Source organism: Leptosomus discolor, chromosome 2, assembly GCF_034619465.1.
Source record: "Leptosomus discolor isolate bLepDis1 chromosome 2, bLepDis1.hap2, whole genome shotgun sequence".
In the NCBI taxonomy this organism is placed as follows: Eukaryota; Metazoa; Chordata; class Aves; order Leptosomiformes; family Leptosomidae; genus Leptosomus; species Leptosomus discolor.
Genome location: NC_141392.1, coordinates 5,182,808 through 5,206,599, shown reverse-complemented (window position 1 = coordinate 5,206,599; position 23,792 = coordinate 5,182,808). Strand labels below are relative to the sequence as shown.

At 38.3% G+C, this 23,792-nt stretch overlaps 1 protein-coding gene across 1 annotated transcript in view; it reads right to left on the bottom strand.

Annotated features, from left to right (window-relative positions):
• BABAM2 (BRISC and BRCA1 A complex member 2) overlaps positions 1-23,792 on the bottom strand; it is a 170,778-nt gene that overhangs the window by 128,275 nt on the left and 18,711 nt on the right. Inside the window, exon 3 of the mRNA XM_086460560.1 lies at positions 13,649-13,743. Coding sequence (XP_086316686.1) covers positions 13,649-13,743 — 95 coding nt within the window. The remainder of the gene's footprint in view (positions 1-13,648; positions 13,744-23,792) is intronic.

The following is a 23,792-nucleotide window of genomic DNA, read 5'->3' as shown; positions in this document are numbered from 1 at the left end:
ATCAAAATGGTCTACAGGAAAAGTAATGGAATGAGAACTTCCACATGATAAAGAGCAGACTCCAGAGGCATCGTTGCCCACACAGCTGTAGCTACTGTCCTACAGAAGATAGGCTGTTACTATTGACCTATTTGTGAGTAAACAATTCAACATAAGGAAGTTGACTTTTTTTTTTGTTTTGAGGCAGAAGCTTCCCTGGCAATTGCTAACTTTCTGCATTATTGGACTAGGTTTCAGGAAAGGGTCTTTGAGACAAGAGTTACCTAGACCTTACAGTAACTAATCAACTGCAAGTACATCCAGTAACTTTGCCCTCCACCCTGCTCTGTGTGGCAATACAAGTGGAAAAATAATATTCAGTTATTATACAGGGACTAGTTAGACCATAGGCGTCCATTAAACTGTGTCTACACTGGACAAATCTGAAGCAATTGAGATCTACTCTGAAGATCTGCCAGATATTAAACTAAAGAAGCTCAAAGAGCATAATTTTTGCTAAGAAGTATAACCCCACAGATTTTGTTGGGGTGCAAAGTCAATCTTCGAATTCCTTGGCTCTTGATCCTGTCATCCGACAGGAGTCAGCTGCACAGTAAGCGAGCAGTTTGACAGGGAAAGGTTTTTTGGACCATAAGACATGACCAAATTCTTGAGAAAATGAATTCACTTGAAGTGTGTATAAAGAGGCAAAGTAAAGATATTATAAGGCCACCCACAGAGTGCAATTTAAGTCACTTCAACACTAAGTCATTTAAATGAATAGCAATGACACCAACTGGATTTCAAAAAGAGACAAAGAAAATTTGGAGCCAGACAGTATTAGTTTTAATGAGACCTTCTTAGAGGTGAGGCAAGTGAAAACCCCCCACAAAGTAGCTTCTCAGCCCTACTAGCAAAGACATGCAGAACTTAGCTTTCCAAAGTAGCCATACTACTCAACTTTTGGCAAAGAAACCACATTTAAATTTTGTTCTGGAACATTTTGTGCTTTGCAGTCTTCCCTTTATCCTTCCAAAAAGCTAATCAAAAACCTATGCAAACTACACAGTGTCCATGATCACCTATTCCCCCTTTTTTCAGAACGTACTGCACCTCGAGCTCCATAAGCTAATTCACAGCATCCTTCACAGGTTTTCGCTTAGTTCGTAACTCCAGGCAATGTCTGCAGTAAACTATAATTCTATTCTATCAGAAAGAAGATACGATAACAATTTCTAATTGATCTGAAGTTGTTTTTCTTTGAAATGTGTTTAAATACCCAGGTTGCCAAAATATCTTCCAGGAATGTGATTTTAAAGAAGACAGATTGTAACTGTTTTTCCTGGCTATACTACAGGAAACAACAGCAAGATCTTATTTTAAGTTAGTGTACTTTTATATTTCTAAGCAAGAAATTAACTTTCACGAGAAAATGTCAGTAAACAAAACCTCCCAAGCCCATAGCAGTGGTAATGCATTTCTATAGCGTCTTCCATCCAGAATTATCATAAAGAATAATGTAAGTACAGATTTGCATTTTGTTTATATCTGCACACATGCACGCAACTTGCATCCTACAGTGGCTTAAAAATCAGTACCAATGTAAGGTTTTGCCTGAAATGAGAAAGATCACACAGTGATAGCAGCACTTATGCTCCATGTAAATGCAGAGGAGATGGGGTCCAGTGGTTACAGCATTAGTCTAGAAACTGGGATATCTGGTTTTAGTCCCTGCTTTGTTATAGTCTTCACGGGCCACCATGGGGAAATTGCTCACAGAAAAAGGCACAGGATAATTATCTGCCATATGCTCACATCTTTCTATCAACAGATATTTTTCACAGTATTTGCAGGGCTGGAGTGTTATAACAATTTCAAAGGCTTCAGTTTCTTAGCAGCCAGCACTTAAACATCCTACAGGCTGCAGTTTCAAATCAATCACTGTAAACCTACATGCCATCTACTTGTCATCTTATTTTCACAGGTTCTTCATATCTCCCTCCCCCAAAGCACCACTGGAACAACTTTCTGGAGTGATCTGCTTGAAACGATCATTTTTGGGCAAAAGCAAACATCAAAACTTAACATTTCATAAAAACAGTTCAACTCAGGAGCACTTTTGTCATGGCAAATACAACCAAAGAACTTACAGACCTCGTGTGTTCTACTAGCTACTGGGTGTAACAGCTAAAAATTTTGCGTAAGATAAAGCCTGGGATAGTCAGTATTTATTTTATTTTTTTATGTTTAGTGAGAGGCCGTGAAAACTCAATACAGAAATTACAATAGCTTATAAACACTTAGCTGAAGTCTCAAATACCTGAAGGCCTTGAATTAGCATGAAAATACAGAGCAGGAAAACAACAAGCTAAGAAATTAATTCTGCTTTCAGAAAAGCACCTTACATTTTATATAAAATTACTTTCCCTCTTTTCTTCCACTGGCCACACAGTGTGGTTCTTGATTAATGATCTCACACCTAAGGCGACTCCAAAATAAACGCCAGCAAATTGAACACACAGAGAACACTCTTCTGCATTCACCTAGAATAAATGCACCACTGCCTCTCAAGTACCACTCCCCTGAAAAAGGAGTGAACGCAGCCTCCAGAGGTTGCTACAAATTGCTCCTGTGCCCTGCTGTAGGACCAGTTAAGAGCCAGCTGATCTTTGAAGGTCAAGGGTGCTCTGAAGATGCAGAAACTGCGAAGCCAGAAGAGCATTTTTAAGTTGTGCGCTCTTCCCGAAAAAGTCTGCCTGCTTCTCCCACAGAGCTCTCTTACAAGATAATCAGACCCTTAAAAGCTACAATTGCCTACTATCAACAGAGAGAGTACAATACTATCTAATTAATCTCCTGAAGACTTAGCATGCATAAGTAGTTCTTGTCCTACTTTACTAAGTGATTAGAGCAGGTTTTGTTCCTTTCCAGACCTCCCAGCACATCTCTCAGAAAGCAGATGGCACCTTTACCTGGTCTAAGAAGGACTTTCTTAATTCCCTCAGCACTTATAAACCCTGGGATCAGGAACCCAGTGCACTAATCATTAGTTAATCCACGTGAGTACACAGCACTCTTCTCCTTGGAAGTCTGTTACCAGATGTCTACATATTTAACTAAACATGGCAAGTAAAAGGAACAAAGGATGAAGACAAGATTAATTTCAACACAAGTCATGCACACCCCCATCTTTTACCTAAAGACTTACTCATCACGCACTGATGGTAGCGTGAACGGGCCCCAACTCCTCAGCCCCTTCATGGACCAGAGAACAGCCCCTGTCTCAACGTTAATGCTTTATCTCAAGCGTCCCTTTTTAAACAGCAAGTCTTTCACTCTTATCAGTTCTTGGGGTTTTTCCTTTCCTGTCAAAACAAGTAATTTTTAGCTACAGCAAACAGGCAGAACCTTCACAGCTAATGTTTTGGACAGCATCCACTAACGTCCCTTGGGCATTTAGTGTTGGGTGGCACATGCAGAACTGTTTTCTTCTAACCATTTTTTGCTTTCTCAAAATCCCATAAATTAAAATCAAGATATCACATGGTGGATCTCACTGGCCAAGCAGTATTTCAATCTTCATTTTCACATCTGTACTAGAAGAGAGTTTATAGGGCCTTGAAAATAGAGTCCCTAAAGAAAATATTTGCAAAATACCATTACATAAATCATAAGACATTGGAAATCAAAATTATTTCTCTACTATACTGGACAAATCAATGCAAACTAGTTATCTCCTCTCAAAGAAGTATTGTAAGAAAATAACAGTCATTTGGTTCCTTTATCCAAGTATAAGCTGCATCTCTGGGAAGACAGATACATGGCAAAGTTCATGTAAAACTGTATAAACATTAATACTGCAAACAAAAGACATAAGATGTTGACTACATTTGAACTATATTTCTGTAGTCATCTTTAAAAAAGAGCAGATATGCCTGAAGATCTGAGATAGAAGATAGCAAGGAAATGCAGACATAAAAGCACGTAAAGAATGACTAAAACAAAGAGAGATTCTGAAACAATTATAGGTGGAAACTTAGACTGGTAAAAGAGAGAAGAAAATACAGCTTGTACACTCATCCATTTGGGGAAACGAATAGATCCTTTGAAAATCACCCTGAGTGCAAAGACATTTCTTCATCCCAACAGTATTTTCTGAAGGAAAGAACCTGCGGGGTCCCAAAATTAAACTAAACTCAATTATAAGTTATAACAGAATTCACAGTCTAGAGTTTAATCAAATATGAACCTGCATTATCAGACAGAATGATTATTTCTAACCGATCTTCTGTAATCAGTTGATTTAAAAGTCTGTTCTGCCTGCATATTCATAAGCAACGACCGACTTTCTCCATAGAAAAATTAATTACCATGGCTCAACCACTTGAATTCTATGGGCGTACCCACTGATTTATATGTATTCTCAGTTCAGGAAGACTGTGCCGGATTTGATCTTTTCTCTTTAAAAAAAAAAAACCAAACACCACCACCACCAAACAACTAAAACCAAAACAAGACAAACCAAAACCAAACAAAAACCCCAACCTTGTAAATGTGTTTCTAGAAAGCTAATAAGCTGTTGCCTTCAAGACCAGCCATTTCTTACTGTTCTAGGGATCTTGTGAGGAAGCAGAGTGTATTCTGCCAGTACCATTACACATCAGGGCCAGAATCCTTTAATTTTCTGCCAGTTTCTCTAATAATATTTTTTTTCCAAATTTCAATAAAGCATTGCTCAAGTAAAGTATGATTATATTTTAACTAACTGAAGCAAAAAATAGTCACAACCACATTAGCAGTTTACTGATTCGTATGAAAGAATTACCAACACCAACATTATTATTGCACTTCCAGACTTCCAAATGAAAGACATTCTGCTTTCATATGGCTGGCTTGGGATATCTAACTTTATATTTTTGGTCTAAACTAATGATGACGCTGGAATTCATTATACCACCCTTACCACTAGCAAGGTCTTTATTTCATGCAAAGCAGGTATATTATACACATATATAAATACATGAACACATTTAGGCATCAGTGTCCGGTAACTGGCAACTTGAAGTTATGCCACAGCACGTATTTTCCCTCCAATACGACACCCGAAGAGTGTCTCATTTGCTCAATCCTGTTGCTTCCTCAGCAACCATTAGTAAGAACAGAGAAAGTTGTGGTTCTTGGAAGAGAAACTGGAGCCTATCGATGGCTATAAAAAAACATTGCTGACAGAGAGAGGCATTCACAGTGTTAATAGCAGTGTAATATACTGAGAAAATCTGAGCAAGTTACACTGCTTCCTCCAAGCACTTTCTAAAACTATCCTTGTCACAAAGTCTAGAAATCCCTTTAGGAGTCCCTACAGAAAAGGAGTAACAGTAATACACCCTGATCATAGAGGGGGCAGCACCAGATGCAGATGTTTGAAACACGTAATGGAAGACTTGCCAGGAATGGCTCCTTAAATAAGAAGTCATGAAAAAAAAAAATCTCTGAAAGTGGTTAAAGTCTCTGAAAACTACTAGAAAAGATGAAGCAAAGGAGCAGCTTTTCTTTTGTCTTCATGGACTGTGAGTTGCCGTTGCAAAAATATCCAGCAATATAAACAACTGATTTTGGGAAGGAACAAGTCACAGACCCAACAGAGCCATTGCCTACAAGAATAACTGCAGATTCAGTGACTCCAACTACCCCTTAAAGACTATTCAAAGGCCTCCCCGCCACCTCCCCAGTTTAATATCTAATATAACCACACAGTTCATAACTTAGATTTTTCTCTTGCTCATGTTGGTAGACTTCACTTATCCTTAAGGCCAGACATACTAGTATAGGGTACTAATACAGACTGACTGTATTTCTGATGGGATATTCTCATGGCCTACAGAGTAAGTGGACTGGAGGACCATCAGATGTTGAAATGGGCTTCCAGAAGAAATCTTGAAACATTTGGGGTAAGTGCCATAATGAGATCACTTGCCTGGCACTATTAAAGTTAAGGAGTTTGCACATAAACTCAGGCAAAGATCCTGGAGAACTGGACGGAACACTAGGAAGATGGAAACAAGAGCATCTAACTGGACCGGTAAATTAAATAAAGCACAAAATTAAATAAAGAGGGTTACGAAACAGAACAACTAAGTTTGAAATGCATTCACATTTCAGTCACCCAAGGGTCCCTTCCTGAACAGCATTACAAAAAAAAAGTATACCAGCAAAGCCACCTAACAGAGCTTTGACTATAAATCGACTATAGGTTTAGGCACAGCCTAAGCTTTGGTTCGTGTACTGGCTCACTGACAGCCTGCTCAGCTATTTCTCACACCCAGGATGGGATGCAAGCTTGTCCCACCTCTAGCTTTTCCAGTCTCCATGGACCGCAGGGTCAGAGAAGACTGAGGCTGCAAAGGTGAGCTCACGATCTCGCCTGCCATGCAAGAAATCTGGTAATTAAGAGGTGAGTGACGATTTTGCTAGTGTTCATACTGCAGCTCTCAGCTAAGACTAACACCTAGCTATGTAAGTGTTCCTTTTCCACTTACCAGAACTTCAGGATATGCTACTTGATTTTACACTAGAGGAGCAAAAGAAAGAATACTCATTCAAGATAAGCAGTTTGGTTCTAGTAGAAAGACAGCAGTCTTTCTCCAGCCTGGTAGCAACTGTTGCCCACCTAAGAAATTAGTAAATTCATTAAGAAATCAAGATTAATTCAACATGAATTCAAGAGAAGATTCAGAAATTCAGGAGGCCAGTGCTCTGGGCTCAGGTATAAGCTAAACAGGCATAGCTTGAAAGAAACGTAAGCCTAAACACCTTTTTCAGCTTTAACATTAAGATTTAAGCATCCTGTTATTCTGGTCCAACCTTCTGGCCCAACTAACTGTATGACCATCAAAAGGATGGTCAAACTCATGTGACAAACTAAAATTATCTTTCTTTTTTTCTTCCTAACACAACAGTATGAATGTAAAGCCACTAACTGGGGTTTTTCCCTATTTTGCTAGTGCACAATGATTAAGTTTCTCATCACATGTGCATTAGTTAGTGGGGCAGAACACTAACTCCCACCATACACGTTCCTAATGTTTTCCTAAAACTAGTATTTCCTGGACTGAAATACTAGATTTTACGAGCCAATATTCTAGACTTTCTGTACTCCATGGAGAAACTGCATTATCAGAGAAGTTTGTGCCAAAAAAGGAAAGGAAATGTTTCCCCACCAAGCCCTTCACAGAACTAACGGAATTAATTTCATATTCTACACTTAATTGCAAGATTTAAGCAGGAAAGGCAAAACTACCAGGCTTATCAGATATTTTCTTCCCTCAAAATGAAATGAATAGTATCAAACTGTAGCAATTTTTTTAATCCCTGGATTTGCTAGGTGAAAAGTCCAGTCAAAATGCTGTGATTAACTAAAGCAGAATTTCTGACCTCAGTATATTCTCTTCTGCTTACATTTGTGAGACAGAAAGCCAAGTGTTGTAAACTGTGCTAGGAAATGCTGAAATTTTGGAAAAAGTAAGGTAAATTATATATAATGATTTTACCTGAATAGAAAATGACAAAGTAATACAAGGTAGGTAACTCCCTCTCAGCCCTATAAATATTAACAATTCTGGACAAAGAGGAAAATTAAAAAGGAAAGGCTAGAAGAGCAATTCAGAAAACTAAAATAAGGAGAAAAAGGAATAATTTCCCAACATAGAAAGGCTTTGAAGGAAGAAGAGATGGAAAAATGATAGGAGAAACTTGGTTTCTGTCACCTCTCTTGAATTCGTTCTGCTGAACTGTTTGTGTAGCCTCCGTCTTTACCACACGGCTACACAAGCAACACTAACACTCGCTCTCGGCACCGTATGACTTCTCAGAAGGACGTCCTGAACGCCAGCCTCACACAGGCTGTAGTCAAGCTGGCCAGGCTACCCCAGGAGAGGATTCCCAGCCAGAATCCTCTTCTGGGGATTTCTCACCTTCAACCCAGTGCAAGCACAGCAAAAATAAAAGGCAGAAAACCTGCACGTGGTTTCTGACAGCCCTTGCTAGCTGGGTCAAATGAGGATTCCCTGGGGGAACTATGTGGAGCTCAGACACCAAAATCAGACCAAAATACATTCAAAATTAGATTCTTTCAGGTCTGACCTAAAGAGGAATGTTGTACTGGCACAGCTCTATTGTTTGAAAACACAGACAAAAGTGTATGCCATAAACGCCAACAATATCAGCCAAAAAGTCCTTCTGCTGGGAAAGTTCCTGAATTAAACTACTCTTCTGATTGTATCAAATGTCACTTTGTCACCACTGTCTACCCATACCAGACAAACCTTAGCAAGGCCTCAGTGACCACATGCATATAAAGAATCTAACCTTATACGTAGGTTATCATATATACATATATATATACATCCCCCATATATACAAATGGGTAGGATCAACATAGGACAGGAATAAACAGTTTTCAGAATTCATGTTTGTTTCAGAAAATTAAACAGCACATAGCACTGGATTATAAATAAGCAAAACACACTTTGACACACAAAGTCAAGACATAACAAAAATGAACACAAAAACTGTGAATATAAAGAAGTTCAAAATTATTAGAAGGTTTTTTTCTTATTTTGTGCAGGATCTAATCTTGCATTCTGTTTCACTTTAATTCCCCAAGATCAATGGAAACCAAAGTAACTTAAGGCTTTCAGTACAGGAGTGGTAGGTATAGGGGTCCAAGAATGAAATCTGCTGCTGCCACCCCAAACAGAGCAAGCAGAAGAGACTGTAATGCTAAAATAGTTTGAACTTAGCCACACATTTCCCAGACAAAGAACCCACTGCTGCAACTTCAAAGTCATGTTCTGAAGGCCATCGGGCTCACTGCCCTTACGTAGGGGCTTTCATACTAGAACACATAGCATCTTTGCCCACAACACAACAGCCAGACTTTTCAGAACAAAATAGTTCAAATGGCATTAGTTAATATAAGGGGTGTCTGGCCTTTTTTTGTAGGTACTGTGAGCACAGGAACAACTGATGCTGTTAAACATCTGTCTCATGCACCTGACTTAAATGAAGAACAACTATGGGAGAGGGAAACATTCAAAGGATCTCCTCAATACCAACTAAAAACTAATTCAGCAAGTTGACAGTAATAATGATTAAGATGTTGAACACAGCTGCAGAGAACAATACAACCTTCATGACAGTCATCATATAGCCAAATGATAAATACGGAGTCTAATAACTACAAATACAAGAACTTAAACATTGCTCTACCCAAGATAGAGAGCATGACAGCCATCACACTTGAGCAGCACAATTAGCTGAATCAACTCCACAATGACTGAAACCTGTACTCAGTATTAATAACTAGACAAGGGAAAACAATCTTCCCAATGCTACGTACTGGCATGAGAACCGCAGTGGCCCATGCTCTGAAGTTACGGGATGGCAAAACCCACCTCCCACGCGATTGCAGCTCTAAGTATTCCCATATATACTAGCCACAAGGACACATTCAACACTTACTGGCTTTCAGGAAATGCTAATGTCCTCTTGCCTCCACCCCCACCAAGGCTAATGGAGCCTTTTTGATAGCAATGGGTGGCAGAATAACTTTGGGGAGACTCGCTAGAGACCTGAAGTAGGATGCTAAAAATCCCAAATCCTTAAACAGACAGTTAGCTTGCTTTTACCACTATTGTCTCTTCTTTGCCAAACAGAATATACTTCAAAATAATTGGAAAAATGAGGTTAATATTTTGCATAAGCACTTCAGTTATTACCTGGCTCACATTAGCAGTCAACTAGGCTAACATAACAAACAATTCTTGTTACTCAAACTGGCGTCATTGTAATGATCTCCAAATTAATCTCATCCGCGCACAATCACTAATCTTGTTTTGTGCCAACTGAATTTTTAATCAGAATGGCGTGAATCATAGGTTGTTTTTAAAATACATTTCTAATACTTGTCATCCAAAATGAATAAACACTACAGCAGGGAACAACTTTTCTATTTACACTCTGAGAAGTTGATTTTATTTATGCATATGATACACATGAGTATCAAAGGCATACGCTAGGTGAGACATTTTTAATGAAAATAAAAAATAAATGTGTTTATTTCTGATAATGCTTTAGGCATGAATAGCATCACCAACCTAGGGCATTTAGCCCTCTGTATTTAAAACTGTATGACAAACCAAAATAAAAGGAACAGTTGCCCCTCTGTGGAATGGCTCCTCAATTCTTACATCACTGCAGAAGGACAGAATGCACACCGTCAGACCCTGCAACCAGCAGAGTAACTACTTCTGGTAAGGCATGTAATGAAGCATATACTTTGCAATGCTGAACTTGAGACTTAACCTGAGTTTCAAATCAAAGTGACTTTAATATTTGTGCAAGACATAGAAGCAAAGCTGAGTTTCAACGAGCATTTCTGACTTGATTCTGCAACTGTGATTTCAATTCAACAAAGCAGTTGATTAGCTCTGCTTGTAACAACAAGAGTGCCCAACATATCACCCCACTGGTGAAACACAGGCCCAACCATTTAGGAATTCTTTGTAAAAAAAAAAAAAAAATAGTATGAAGTCTTCACCTACAGCATCTACTTTTAGGAATGGTGTATTTCTGGAATCTTGGTTTAGCTGTCTGGCTAACAGCTGCTTAACTCAACACCTGCCACCGGGCTCAGGTGAAAACCTAACTCGAAGGTCTGCCCACGGCCATGGAAACTGAAGGAGCGACCGAAGCGACCTGCAGCACAGCCATTCAAATGTCTCCAGGGAGGTCTACTGACAGCCTCTATGACAGCCACACGAGCTTGAGGAATCTGGAGTACCTGGTTCTCACTTCAAGCTAAGCATAATGCCTGACTCAAGCCACGTAACAGCATGTGAGGACATCTGCTTGGAAAACAAGACACTCGGGCAGATGAGAGCAGCACAGGAAGGCTCAGTGTCAGAATTCCCACAGATCTGGCAGCACGTATTACTTAAAGACTGCACTTCTCATTTAATACCACCTACATGCTTTTGTGAATGGTAGATTCTGTTCTGATCACCAAAAACTGTTGCACCAAAAGTATCCGAAGATTGCTCAAAGTTAAGAGCATTAAATTATGCTCAATGTGCTAATCTATTTTTACTTAAAAGTCAGTAGAAAGATATGCTAACACATCAAAAAATTCTGCTAATATCTTAGAATTCAATTAAAACTATCTTCATGAAACAGCTCTAAGATCTGTGGAAAGAAGTGAGTTATTAAAATATTTAGCATAATAAGCAAGTTATTGTTAATATAACATTCTGAAGAAAAACTCTGCAAACCACGTTGAACATTAAGAGGCGAATGCAAAAGCAAACATATACCATATGGATCATAGCTGCAAGGTAGAATAACACACTCTGATAACAGCAGGACGGACTGCAGGAGAAGGGCCAAGGACCTTCTCAAAAAAGGTTACATTTACATAGTGAATACTACAGCAAGGCATAATGACCAAAGAAAAACTGTTGGCTTGGAAATTTCTTTTTTGATTTGTTTTTAATTAATTTTAAAATAGGCTGGTTAATATCTCATTATGCATCAAGGAGCAAATGGCTCTTCAAGCTGCTTTCCAACAAAGAGGATGGAAAGTTTATTCTGTGCTTAGGCAGAAGAACAGCAATACTCCCAAAAGAAGTATCATTAACGAGCAATGTACGAAAGAAAAAGAAATCTATGCACGTTTCTATCCTTGCAGGTTTCCCTGTGGATCACTAGTGCTAGTGACCTCTTTTCACATGAGAAATGCGGCACCATACCACACTCCATCTTAACAGCATTTCTGCAAGATGCCCCACATTATCTTTATTTAACATCTCATTTGCTGTATGTTACTAATTTAGGCTTTTCAGTACATGGAAAAGAGCTCCTCTTCCTTGAACATCGACTGCAGAATGTGGTTGCTAGCGCCAATACTTCTCAGGAGGTTGTAAGATTGTGAAACAACAAAACAGAAAAAGGGGGAAACAGGAGAACTGGTAAATAAAAAGAGTATGAAAACAGTTCTAGAATTGTCATATAACGTAAAACCCTTTCCGTAAATGAGCTTAACAAAATAGCTCTTCAGCAGCACCATGCCTCCTTCCCAAAGGATTTTTGTGAGCTTAACAGGAAGGTGATCAGGGGAAGCAAAGAAATAAGACATTCAGCTTTTAAAAATTCTGTTAGGTATTCTAAAAATAATTATTAAACCCAATTCTTTTAATACTGTGTAGTTTTTCAATAGAACTTAATCCGAAGTGAATGAAGGTAAAACCAAAAAACAACACAGCTGTCACGTCACACGTGAAGGACATGTCCAATTCTGTGGCCACTGCCTCACATTCCTCCCCCATGACACACGTACCACAAAACTCAACAGTAGAGCATGACGGCCTCTGGCTTACTTTGAGGAGTTCCCATACCTGATGAAATCACCCAGCTGCACTGGAGACATGCTGATAAAGCACAAGAGAGGCTGCAGGAGAGGACTACGCAAAGAACCTCTGCCCTAGCAAAGCTTTACGCCAGGGGAAGATCAATTAAAAGACATTTCCCAGGTGCCTGTTTGTGCCACCGATTCCCATATACCCTTACAGGTAACCTATAAAATAAAATATATTTAAATTGGCAATTACTTTTTGGGACAACTTTCTAATAAAAGCTGAAAATTTTGAGAAAAACAGAAATGAGATCATGACCTACTGTGTGGGTGACCAAGCAGGAATTACAGTAGAGCTCTCCAGCAAAGGCATACTTTTCTGACACAGCCACTAACTCTGCACCATAACCACAGGCACTGGACACTTATTGGAAAAAATATGCCCAAACTCTATTGACAAATGATACTGTCGACTCACAAACGAGGCTGCAGGTCTGCAAAGGCAGGAGAATGGAGCCCAAAGAGAGGGGGAGAGTAAAAGAGAAAAAAAACTCTGGGTTTCCAAACAGCTTCACATGGCTTTAGAAAGGACTAGTAACTTCTGAGAGGGAGAAGTATTTTAAAAGCATAACCATCGTTACCTTCTTCAAACAAGGCTTTATTACTTGAGGCTAATTTTGTATAGTGAACAACACACTTGATTTCAGGATGTGTTAGAAGATACTTTTACACAACCTTACTACTAATTTTTGACCCTCCCACCTGTTAAAAGGGCATTTCCTTGTCTTTACACTAACACTACGACATACGAGCAGATACCTTTCTTTGACACAGTGGTTTCAACCACGTACAACCTGGTTTTATCCTTCCTCACGGGAAAACAAAAAATGACATCACTACACAACATTATGCTACTTCTTCTGGAACTAAATGTTTTTAAAGACACAACTGAGCAACACTGATACAGATCTTTTAAGATGGTCAGATATTAAAAAGACAACTTTTTAAAGGTACTCTGGATAATTCTTGAAAATGTCATCTTGTCTCGATTAAAATATTTTTTTAAAATGCCTACATTTATGGATTCAACTTTAAATCACATTAGAGGATGAAGTGATAAACACTCACATAACACTGAGACAAAAGGGTTTTGCTTTTTTTTAAAATTTATTCTGCATTGTTAGCAAATTCCTATTGCTGTAGCCATTCTGAAAAAGCCAAGTCTCTGCATGGTATAAGGTTCTCAAACAGTGAAGCACTTACATGCAAGGCAGAAGGATCCGGCAAAAATTCAGCATCCTCTCCAAAGATAAAATCTGGTGGCAGGTCAGGATAGTGAGCATTGAAAATTATATCCCCTGAAAAGTAATAAGTAAAAATACTGTTTACACTTTTATGTATGTGCTTATACATAAATAAAATACTGTACATACGATACACATTTAATGTAAAATTTGACAGCTACGTTAAATATATTTCATGTATACATCCATATAATTTTTAGAAAAATTCACATGCAAGATAAGCATCAGATGTTTTGGGGGATGAAGTCAAATTCCTGAGGCACAGCTTCTTCCTCCTCTGCAAGCAATGAAACATGAAACACATTATTGCTTCGTATCTCAAATGGCAATTCAAACACTATTGAGGGTTGCCTCAAAACACTGAGTTAGAAAAGTGATCTTGTTTTAAAAAAGTACCAGTTCAGATTGCTAGGTTTTGCATATTAAGGCAAAGTCAAATGCAAACTACCAAGATCAGGATTTTCAAAATACTGGAGCTTTTGAAACTGGTGGCACTTACTCCCTCTTCTCCTCGCCACCTGCAACTCTTAAGGAAGAATACACAGTTCAATAGGAACCATTCCAATTACCCAAATTCTGGCCAAGAGAAATGCAGTATTACACATTTAAATGGAGAGACTAACATTAACTAAAAATATAAAATTGCATCACATCTTGGCACTGAGTTCTCATCTCACCAGTGTCACAAGATATACAATTAATTACTGATGCGACAGTTCAAAGAAATGCAGGTTGTATTATTTCACTAGTAAATATACTTCAGAGTTCATATAGGTCCAGAGGTGGTCATCTGCGTGTAAGCTCTTAAAAAACCACCCACAATTCAAGAAAAAAAATAAAGAAATGTATCTAGTCTTTCTTCTCTACTTCCCAATCACTCTTTCCTCCTTATGAAGATATAAAACAATAAGCCCGAGATTTTGCATTAAGTAGATTCGTGAGGTAGCATTAGAAGTCATTACCTACTATGTGTTACCCCTTGTGTAAAATCTACACAAAGTAAAACCAGTGTAGTAAGCCCCATAAACAATTCCGTTCAGAGAACGTTAAACTACTTTTTATTTTTTCATAAATTATGAACGCAGAACTGGAGAAAAGCATTAGCTAAACAAATCTTACAAAGTCACATCGCTGGCTCGGCGATGTCACCATCTCAAGACATTCAACATGACAGTTTTAATTGCTAATATTCTGTAAACTTATCTTCGCTCTAGCTGGAAGCAAGGATGCTGTAAAGATTAATCTGCAGAGGATGAGGGTTCATGATCAAGAAGCCAACAGCCAGTCCAGGGTAGGTATGCTCTACAGTATCGCTCCAAACCATGAACTCGCTGATCATGCGATTCAGTAGAGCACAATGTTGGTTCCTCCTGCCTGCACTCCTACCTTCCTTTCACAAATGTCAGGAGAACGTGTAAGGATGGGGTGCAGGAAAGAGTAGAGGTCCGACAGTTAAAACATCCAACACAGTCAACAACAACAAAAAAATCAATCTTTTATTTCACTTAAAAGAAGAAAGCAGGCACCGATCCTAGAGGAAACTGCATAAAATTGCAGTAGGAAATGCAGCTATATCAAATAAGAGAAAATAATGACTAAACTGCTTAAACTGCAATACAGTAATGAAGAATTCAGACAAGTTGATGTTTACTAGACTGGATAGTTCCTACGCCACCATAACTCAACCCTTTTCTTCGTATTTACTACAACTGAAAAGTTGGCTCATATATGGCTCCTTACAACCACCTCACCAATTTCTACGTACAGAGCAGGCAACTCCTGAGGTTACTTGCTGACAGAGATAGAACCTTAACACATCCTTTGGCTGAGCTTTGCTTCATAGATAACGAGGTGTGTTATTGATAACTCAGAACACAGCACAATGAAAAAGCTTGGCTTGTGACTTAGGTAGCCCAACGCTACTCTGAAGGAAAGAATTGTACCTGTGTTTTTACCATGTTCTTATGTGATGCTAAAGAACTCATTTAACAGACACTTTTCATATTGTCGTTGCTAGCTGCATGCTTTTCATCCTCTGTATTCCTGCTTTTAAAGAATTGACAAAACAGAGCACACATGGCTGCAGCTCAGCTCACTAGGAGCTGCACTCCAACTACACAGATGCTACAAAAGGGTGCTTAGTACAAAAGGTTCAAAATAACTGCATGTTTGTATGTTACACCTCCATATTTGATCCGTGAAAAACTATTTCAGAACCTTACATCATGAGGTGGCTCCAAGACTCTGCTTAGAGTAGTGAGACTGGCCTCAAACCGTATTCACCTCTGCAAGATGGTGATGGGTGAATCTCACAAAAGCTGTGACAGTAGGTGCAGTGTGAAGGTTCAAGCAGGTACAAACTCTTTTATTCCCCAGCGCTTTCAGTTCTACAGCAACATGAAGTGTAGAGTACTCACAGCAGCTCCCAGAACATCATCATAAGCAGTGCTCAAGTATGACAGTAAATTAAAACCGGCATTATTTGTTTAACATGCTAGGTGGTAAAGTTTTACAATTTGGGGTTCAGGTCAGCTGCATATCCCATGAAGTGATTCCTGCTGTGGGACCAGGGCAAACAGCTGGGGACAGTACCCTCTTCGACCGCTCAGGTGTGACGTGTGGCCTCATTGAGGTCAGGCAAGTCACGGTTGCAGTTGGCCAAACCGATCTATCACCTCTCTCACACGCTTACAGTTCTTCTTTACTACCTTCTGTCATACCCTTTCTTCCATGGAATATTAGTGGCATATCACTCCTGATCCACAGTGAATGACCAGCTATTTCGGTTTAAAAAGTTTTCATGACCTGCTGATACCAAAGAACTATTCAGTACAAGGGACAGAATCCAGAGTCAAAATTAACATTCTGATATTTGATTTTTTAATACTATTACTTATAATTGCTATAATTGCTTCTACTTGCCCAGGGAAAACATGCCTCAAATCCAAACTCCCAAGTCCCTTTAGTAAAAGTCATTTTGAGACCAAATAGGTTAGTATTACAGACAATTTTTCTCTATAGTACAGTCATTTTCCAAAAGGCTATATACAGTAATGTCTGAAGGGTTCTTTAGGCTTCAAAATAAATAAAACTTATTTCAGTGCCTGTTAATCATAGAATCTCAAAACACTAGTGCTGACACCACACTCAAAATATTTTACAACCCCATGGAACCTAAAAACTGATGCTGTTAATACTTTTTTTTAACTGAACCAGAAACATAGAATGTAGTGAATCAGTAACACACTTTTCCCTACAGTACAAGTGTTTTTTTTAATTCAAATGTAAACCCTAATTTATTCTGCTATAATCAAACAGGCTGAGTGACAATAAAGACAAAAAAGTTCAGAACAAAACGGTGTTTCCACTTCAATGTAAACAGTCAGAAAAGAGCAGCGCATCTCTGTCACCCGTGGTTTTCAGTCCGTCAGTTACACGCAACATCTTACTATTAAAGATGGTAAGATCTGACCATAGAACAATTTTTTTTTCATGTATTTAAAAAGGAAAAAAGCATCCCTCTCAGTCAAATCTTGTTCTAGTAATGAACAGCAGTCCCTTCTGCCATGAATCCAAAGACATTCATCTAGTTGCCAAAATGAAAGAAAAAAAGAACATTTTTTTGAACCGTGTTAGACATTCACCCACGTGACCCTTGGCCTCTGTAACTCTTCTGCTCCATCCTCTCCCGTTCCATATAGTTTCTCTTATGCCTTGCTTATTTTACCCTATTAGGACAGAAAAAGTAACACCTTTGACTCTAGAAAGCTTAGGTACCAAGGAATGAATTTGTCCTGTTTGCAACTATAAGGATGAGCTATTTCCATAAGTTATATATCCTCAATAAAAATACACCATTACAAATCAGAGTAAAGATTAAGGGAATAAATCCTATATCTGAGTTTTGTTCTCGTTAAATACCACAAACTAGAGAGATTAAAACTGCAGTTAATGGTTTGCTTGGCAGGGCTATGACACATAAATAAAAAATGCTTCTTTACACTCAAATAAAAGGTATTTAAACCACCACAATGGCCAACACAACAGCAAATCTGGTTTTACTTCACATAAATATTAACACCAGTCTCTGCAGTGAGCTTACAAAATATAAGTTGTTACATATTTTGAATCACCAGTTATCTGTTTGTCCTGACATAGTAGAAATATCCAAGTTTTTAAAAACTATTTTATTTAAGACTTACATGGTATTACCGGTGGCTTACCCTCTTCAAATATTACCATCCTAGGGCGAAAACATAAAAATTTTCAACTGAAAGCGCCATTTGCAAAATTTTTGTGTTTAGAGTTTGAGAATGGTTACCATTTTAATTTTGAAAGCAAAACCACAAAAAAAAAAATCAAGGTAGCCCTGCATTCTCTCCCCGTCTCTCTTAAACGAAACAAATACCCTTCTCCTTGCATCTCCAACACTTGAGCATATAGTTCCTCATATGTTTCAACTCTGTTTGCCCTTACTCTCTCAACAGAAGGCAAACCGTGTGGCACTCTGAAGCACGATTGACCATGACCACTCCAGTGTAAGAAGAATGTAAGCAAAACTTTCACACTCAGACCATATTTATCCCATTTCTGTAGATACACTAGCCAATAATTACTTCAGTGGAATTACATTTCCAATTAAATACTACTACAGAATTTAAAATTACTTCGATAAAGTTAAAGCCATGAAGTCAAAGATAAATTTAGAAGAAAAAGGATATATTATACATCTTCCGCTTTTCATTATCCAAAAATATTACTTTCTCTTCCTTTTGTCTCCTCGGGCAAACAGCATTAAATTTTGAAATATTTTACTTTACAGGATTTCAAAGGAAAAGTTAATATGCTCCCAATGGACAAAAGAAGATAGAAATATTAATACTTAAATCTATCATTTGTTTTAACACACACCCTCTGTTCTTTTCTTATCTATCAAAACGCATAAGCAAGTCTAACAAAGTGGTAAGGATTGACTACAAGCAAGATAAGTGTAACTCAAACTGAGAGATTTCTTAAATCCTTACAGTTGTTTTCCATGGGCCTATCCTATATACAGTTTTTCTTCTCCTGATAACTTCATTTTTGGGGTATTTTTCTTTTTTTTTTTTAACCATACTGTAAATTTTGTACTACTGAAAGATGTTGTACTGACAGTGCCACAGCATTAACATTCCTGATTACCTAAAGGCAGCAAAATTAGGAAGCAACGTACCAGTTCACTTCCTAAACTTTACTTTTAAAAGGATATCCATATTCTTCGACTTTCTCCGTCTCCAAGAATTTCTAAGCCAGCACTAAGTACGTAGAATCCTTTGCCCAAGAACCTAATAACCATCTCGCAAATCCTTCCTATAGCTTTGCTCTTTTATTGGAAAAGTGGGACTTAATTCACTTGCCTAACTATAGGTGTCTAACTTTGTTTGAGGTTGCGTAGGGTATCTTGCTTGGCCTTTTCAGCTGCTGACCCAAAAAGCACTGATCTCTCCGAAAAACCTTGTAAGGTCACTTCTTGTGATGCAGAAATATACTATTTAAGACTTATACCTGCAAAAACTTCGACCGTTTACTTGTTCAAGAGAAGACCAGAACATAAGGAAAAGTGTGAAAAAACCAACCAAACAAAAAACAACCCAAGAAAGAGGAAAGTGATTATTTAAAAGGGGAAAATATTGTTGTTAACTCTGTATTCTAAGAAGAAATAAATGTAATAAAAACATCAGATTCTCTCTCGACGTTTCCCATTAGGCACATTCATTAGCTAATACACAGGTTACCAAAGGAAGAAGATTCATTACTCCTGACATGTAAAGCAAGACTCAGCAAAACTCCAGAAAACATATTGCCTGGAATAATCTTTGATATTTTCCTTGACCCAGCAAAAAGACACTTACCATCCAGGTAACTATATCACCTAAGTATAATCTAAATTACAGCAACCAAAAAGTCTTTCCCATAAGAGCCTCAACTAAACCACAACCTAAAATGTGCAAAATAACCTAATGGCGCACAGAAGGCTGACGCATTGCATCAACCTAGTAATGAGAAGCTTAAATCTTACAATACCTTGTAAGTCATTTTTACAATTGTGTATTGACACAATAAACAAGGGTTTAGCAAACAAATTTCCGCAAAAGCAGCTTTTAAAAGGCAACAAGGAGGTCAGGCTCTTCTCCGTATTTATCATTTTGTTTGTTTCTAATGACTTCCTTAAGTAAAAAGCCACAGGAAGACTAGATGAACTTACTGAAAGAGTTCCATCACAGGAATAAAAGCAGATTAAATTCTGTGCAGTATATTATGGACAATATTCTTAAGACTACTTCGGTGGTAAAACTGTGATTTCCCCTCTAAGCCCTATAACTAAAATGAGTAAGAAACTACGAAACAGAAATCAGAAGCAAAAAAAGAAAAACTAAGCTTCAAACAAGACAAAAGAAACATTCTTCGGGATCAAGGAAACGAAATTGGTGGCAGTAGAACCCAGAGCTGTAATCCACTCACATAAAACCAGTGAAAATCAGATAGAAGATGAAAATACTAGAGTTCAAGAGGCCACAGAGAACAGTAGCATCACAAGGGCAACACATTGTTTAATCACCGTGAAATTCCAGATGACAGCACTCAAGGACAGAGAGGGAGGAAGGCATCAGTGCCTGAAAAAGAAAACATGAAGAGCACGGGCAGAGGAAAAAAAAAAAAAAAAAAAAGTGAGCCTCTCTTAGTAGCATGAAGCAGTGAAAGCTTCAGTGAAAATGGAAAACCAAAACCAAGAGATTCTGGGGTTTGCTGAAACAAAATAGCAATGACTAAGGAACCGATTCTTAATGGTGTATTTCAATTATTAATATTATTCAATAATGACTATTACAGCTTACGGCTCTGCTTATCCTGACAATTTCTGTGACATCTGCCTTGATGTTTTAGCAAGGAAGACCAATGCGTCTGCAAGAGTTACAAAACACTTCACCTCAAAATACACAAATACTTCTCCCACAAAGGATAACAAACTTCACTCAGCAGATATAACTGTCCAGTTAGCAATAATGGACAGCCCTGCATACCACTTAGAATAAGTTTTGTGCTTGGAACACAGATTCAACCCCTTGCAGGATATTACAGTCTTCTTGGAGTTAAAGGTCCTACTAGGAGCTTTGAAAAATTCAAGTATAAAGAAAAGCACTCAGTTCAATGTAGCAGTATTGAGTGCTGGATGAACTAATAAAAACAATAAAGCTGCCTCAGATTTTAATCAACAGTCTGGCAAAAGTAGGCTCAAGTTTTCCAACCATTCTGGCCATGAAAACACAAAATTTATGGTTTCCCTTACAGAAGACAAAAAAAAAAAAAAGTCTCCCTCTGAAAGCACCATTTAAAAATTTCTGAAGTGTGATGGAAGACAAACAGTGTAACAAACTAATTTATCTCCAACACTAACATAATATTTTCTCCAGTAGAAAATTGTGGATATCTCCAAGGTTCCTGGCTGCAGCTGAGTAACTGTTCAGTATAACATTCCAGCAGGTCAGAATACATGCAAGAGTAAGTTGAATATGACATCTGAAAAAAACTACTAAATAGCTAACTAGATCTCAACAAAATATATCAAAATTACCATCAAGCCATTCCTAGCTCACAGGACGTTTGATCTTACTGAAGTTCACAAAACAATTACTTTACACTACAGGTAGTCAGCCACTGCATTGCCTGCAAGTGCACTTTCCCCTTTTTCAAAAAAAACAGTGAACTTCCTGGCCTTTTGGAAAACAGGACTGTGACTATGCAGTTACACTTCTCTAAAGCAGCATACCAACAGTTTTCAGCACGCTAGGATTCATACTAGGGTATTTGTGCAGCGGCAGCGGTTATGATTGATGATATGCAAAGATCTGATCTGTTGCAAAGAGGATGTAACACAAACCACAAAGGAACTACACACTTCAGCCTGTATTGGTGGGCACCACATAATGAAGACCATACGCTGGAGATCCTGAACATTTTCAGCCAATCTTTTGATTCTGGCAGATTTCGCAACTTTCCTTTGCAGAAATATTCTGCCCTTGAGAGATAACATACCCAGCAACAGCCTACAACAAAGTAGCTACAAATCTCTGGTTGCACACCGTGGCTGTCTTCCCCTGCCACCATCATAGATCTAAACACAAAATTATTAAAGCTTTCTTGAAACTGCTCACTTCACTACTCCACATGCTGTGAGACTGAATGACGCACAGCATTTTCAAACATGTAAGGCTGAAATGCGGAGGATGATTATTACTTGAATTCACTGGTGCTATTATGTACCTCGTGAAAAGATAACACTTGTTTACACCACTTTCAGTTGGGCAGGTTAAAATATATAGAATGGTTAAATTGTGCGGTTTGGGTTTTGTGAAAGTGGAGAAAAGCACTAGCTTTATAGCTAGTTTTGTTTAATTGCTTATGTGATATTCAAAATACAAGAAGTTGAGAGGTTGGAAAGAAAAAGCTGATTTCTCAACACTGACATTTAATGCATAGTCCATAAACGTATTTCTAGGTACTTTAGTCATGTAGTACACTAGTGCAGTCTGTATGCCTATGTCCTTGCACATGGGCATTTCAATCTACTCATTTTCCTTTACAAATCAGGAACAATTCTAGCCTCTACTTCAAAACAAGCAAAGACTTAAAGCTCTCAGAATGCAATAATAGGGCTCTGTATGGTGATAAATGAGAGAGTTAGTACCGTCCTATAGAAAATTCGGTACTATTCTCTAGAGCAGTGACATCCAGTGAAGCTTCTTTTCACTGCATCTGGAGTGTAGTCATCAAACAAGTTTCAAGTAGAATCTTCTACACATTGCAGGACACACCAAGACTCAACAGGTTAAGTCTGCTATGCAGTATCACATTTAAAAAAAAACAAACCTAACAATGTTTAAATAAGGCCAGAAAAAAAATAATCTACCTGGTAGGGTAGATGGCTTCATACAATACAGCCATTACTTACTGAAAAATGTTAATAAATGCATAGCCACTTTTTTTTCTTAAAATAATTGCTAGCTAGGACTTTATATTCTGTTTTTATCTTTTAGAAAAGAATGATTAGTAAGGCTCTTGAGCCATAATTTCTTACTTTTAGAACAGATAAAATAGTCATAGTAGACTGATACATAAGCCTAACTCCTCGCTCAAATACAGGAGCAAACGTTCAGACCAACTTCTGGGAACGACAAGTTTCCTTACAGGTGCCAAACGGAAGCTTTAAAGTACTTGTAATGATAAGTTTAATTGTGTTGATTTCTGTTCATAAGGGAGAATGGCTTCCAGTGCACTACATAATCACAAGAAAAACTACTACAGAAGGAATACAACAACATTCTTAATATTTAAAATGTCTTGAAGAGCTATAACACCTGTATGATGCAGCCTAAATGGACACTATCAGAGCAGTACGTGTTTTAAACGTCTAACGTTCCTGTTCACACTAAGCACCTGCTCCTCCAGACAGCCTATGTTCACAGGCTCACAGGATAGCTGAGGTTGTACAGCACCTCTGGAGATTGCCTAGTCTAATCCCTCAGCTCCAAGCAAGGTCAACAAGAGCAGATTGCTAAGGGTCGTGTCCAGTTGGGTTTCGAGCCTCTCCAAGGACAGAAATACACAAGCTACACAAGCTCTGGGCACAACCTGTTCCACTGTTGGACCATCCTTGCAAAAAAGTGTATTACATTTAAATGCAACTTTCTGTATTTCAATTTGTGACCACTTCCCTTCAGTGACCATCACTGAGAAAAGCCTGGCTCCGTCGTCTTCAGTCCCCTCCCCATCAGGTATTTATACACATTGATAAGATTTGCCCTGAGCCTTCTCTTCTTGAGGAGCCCCAGCTCTCTTGGCCTCTTTCTGTACAACATATGCTCCCGTCCCTCAGTCATCTTCGTGGTCTTTTGCTGGACTCATTCCAGTATGCCCATGCCTTTCTGGTGTTAGGTAGACCAGAACTGGAGACAGTGCTCCAGATGTGGTTTCACCAGTGCTGCCCTAAATCTAAAACTGCTGAGCTTTACACTTAACTTTATCCAAAATTCTTCATCCTCTGTCGCATTTCAGTTGATAGAGAT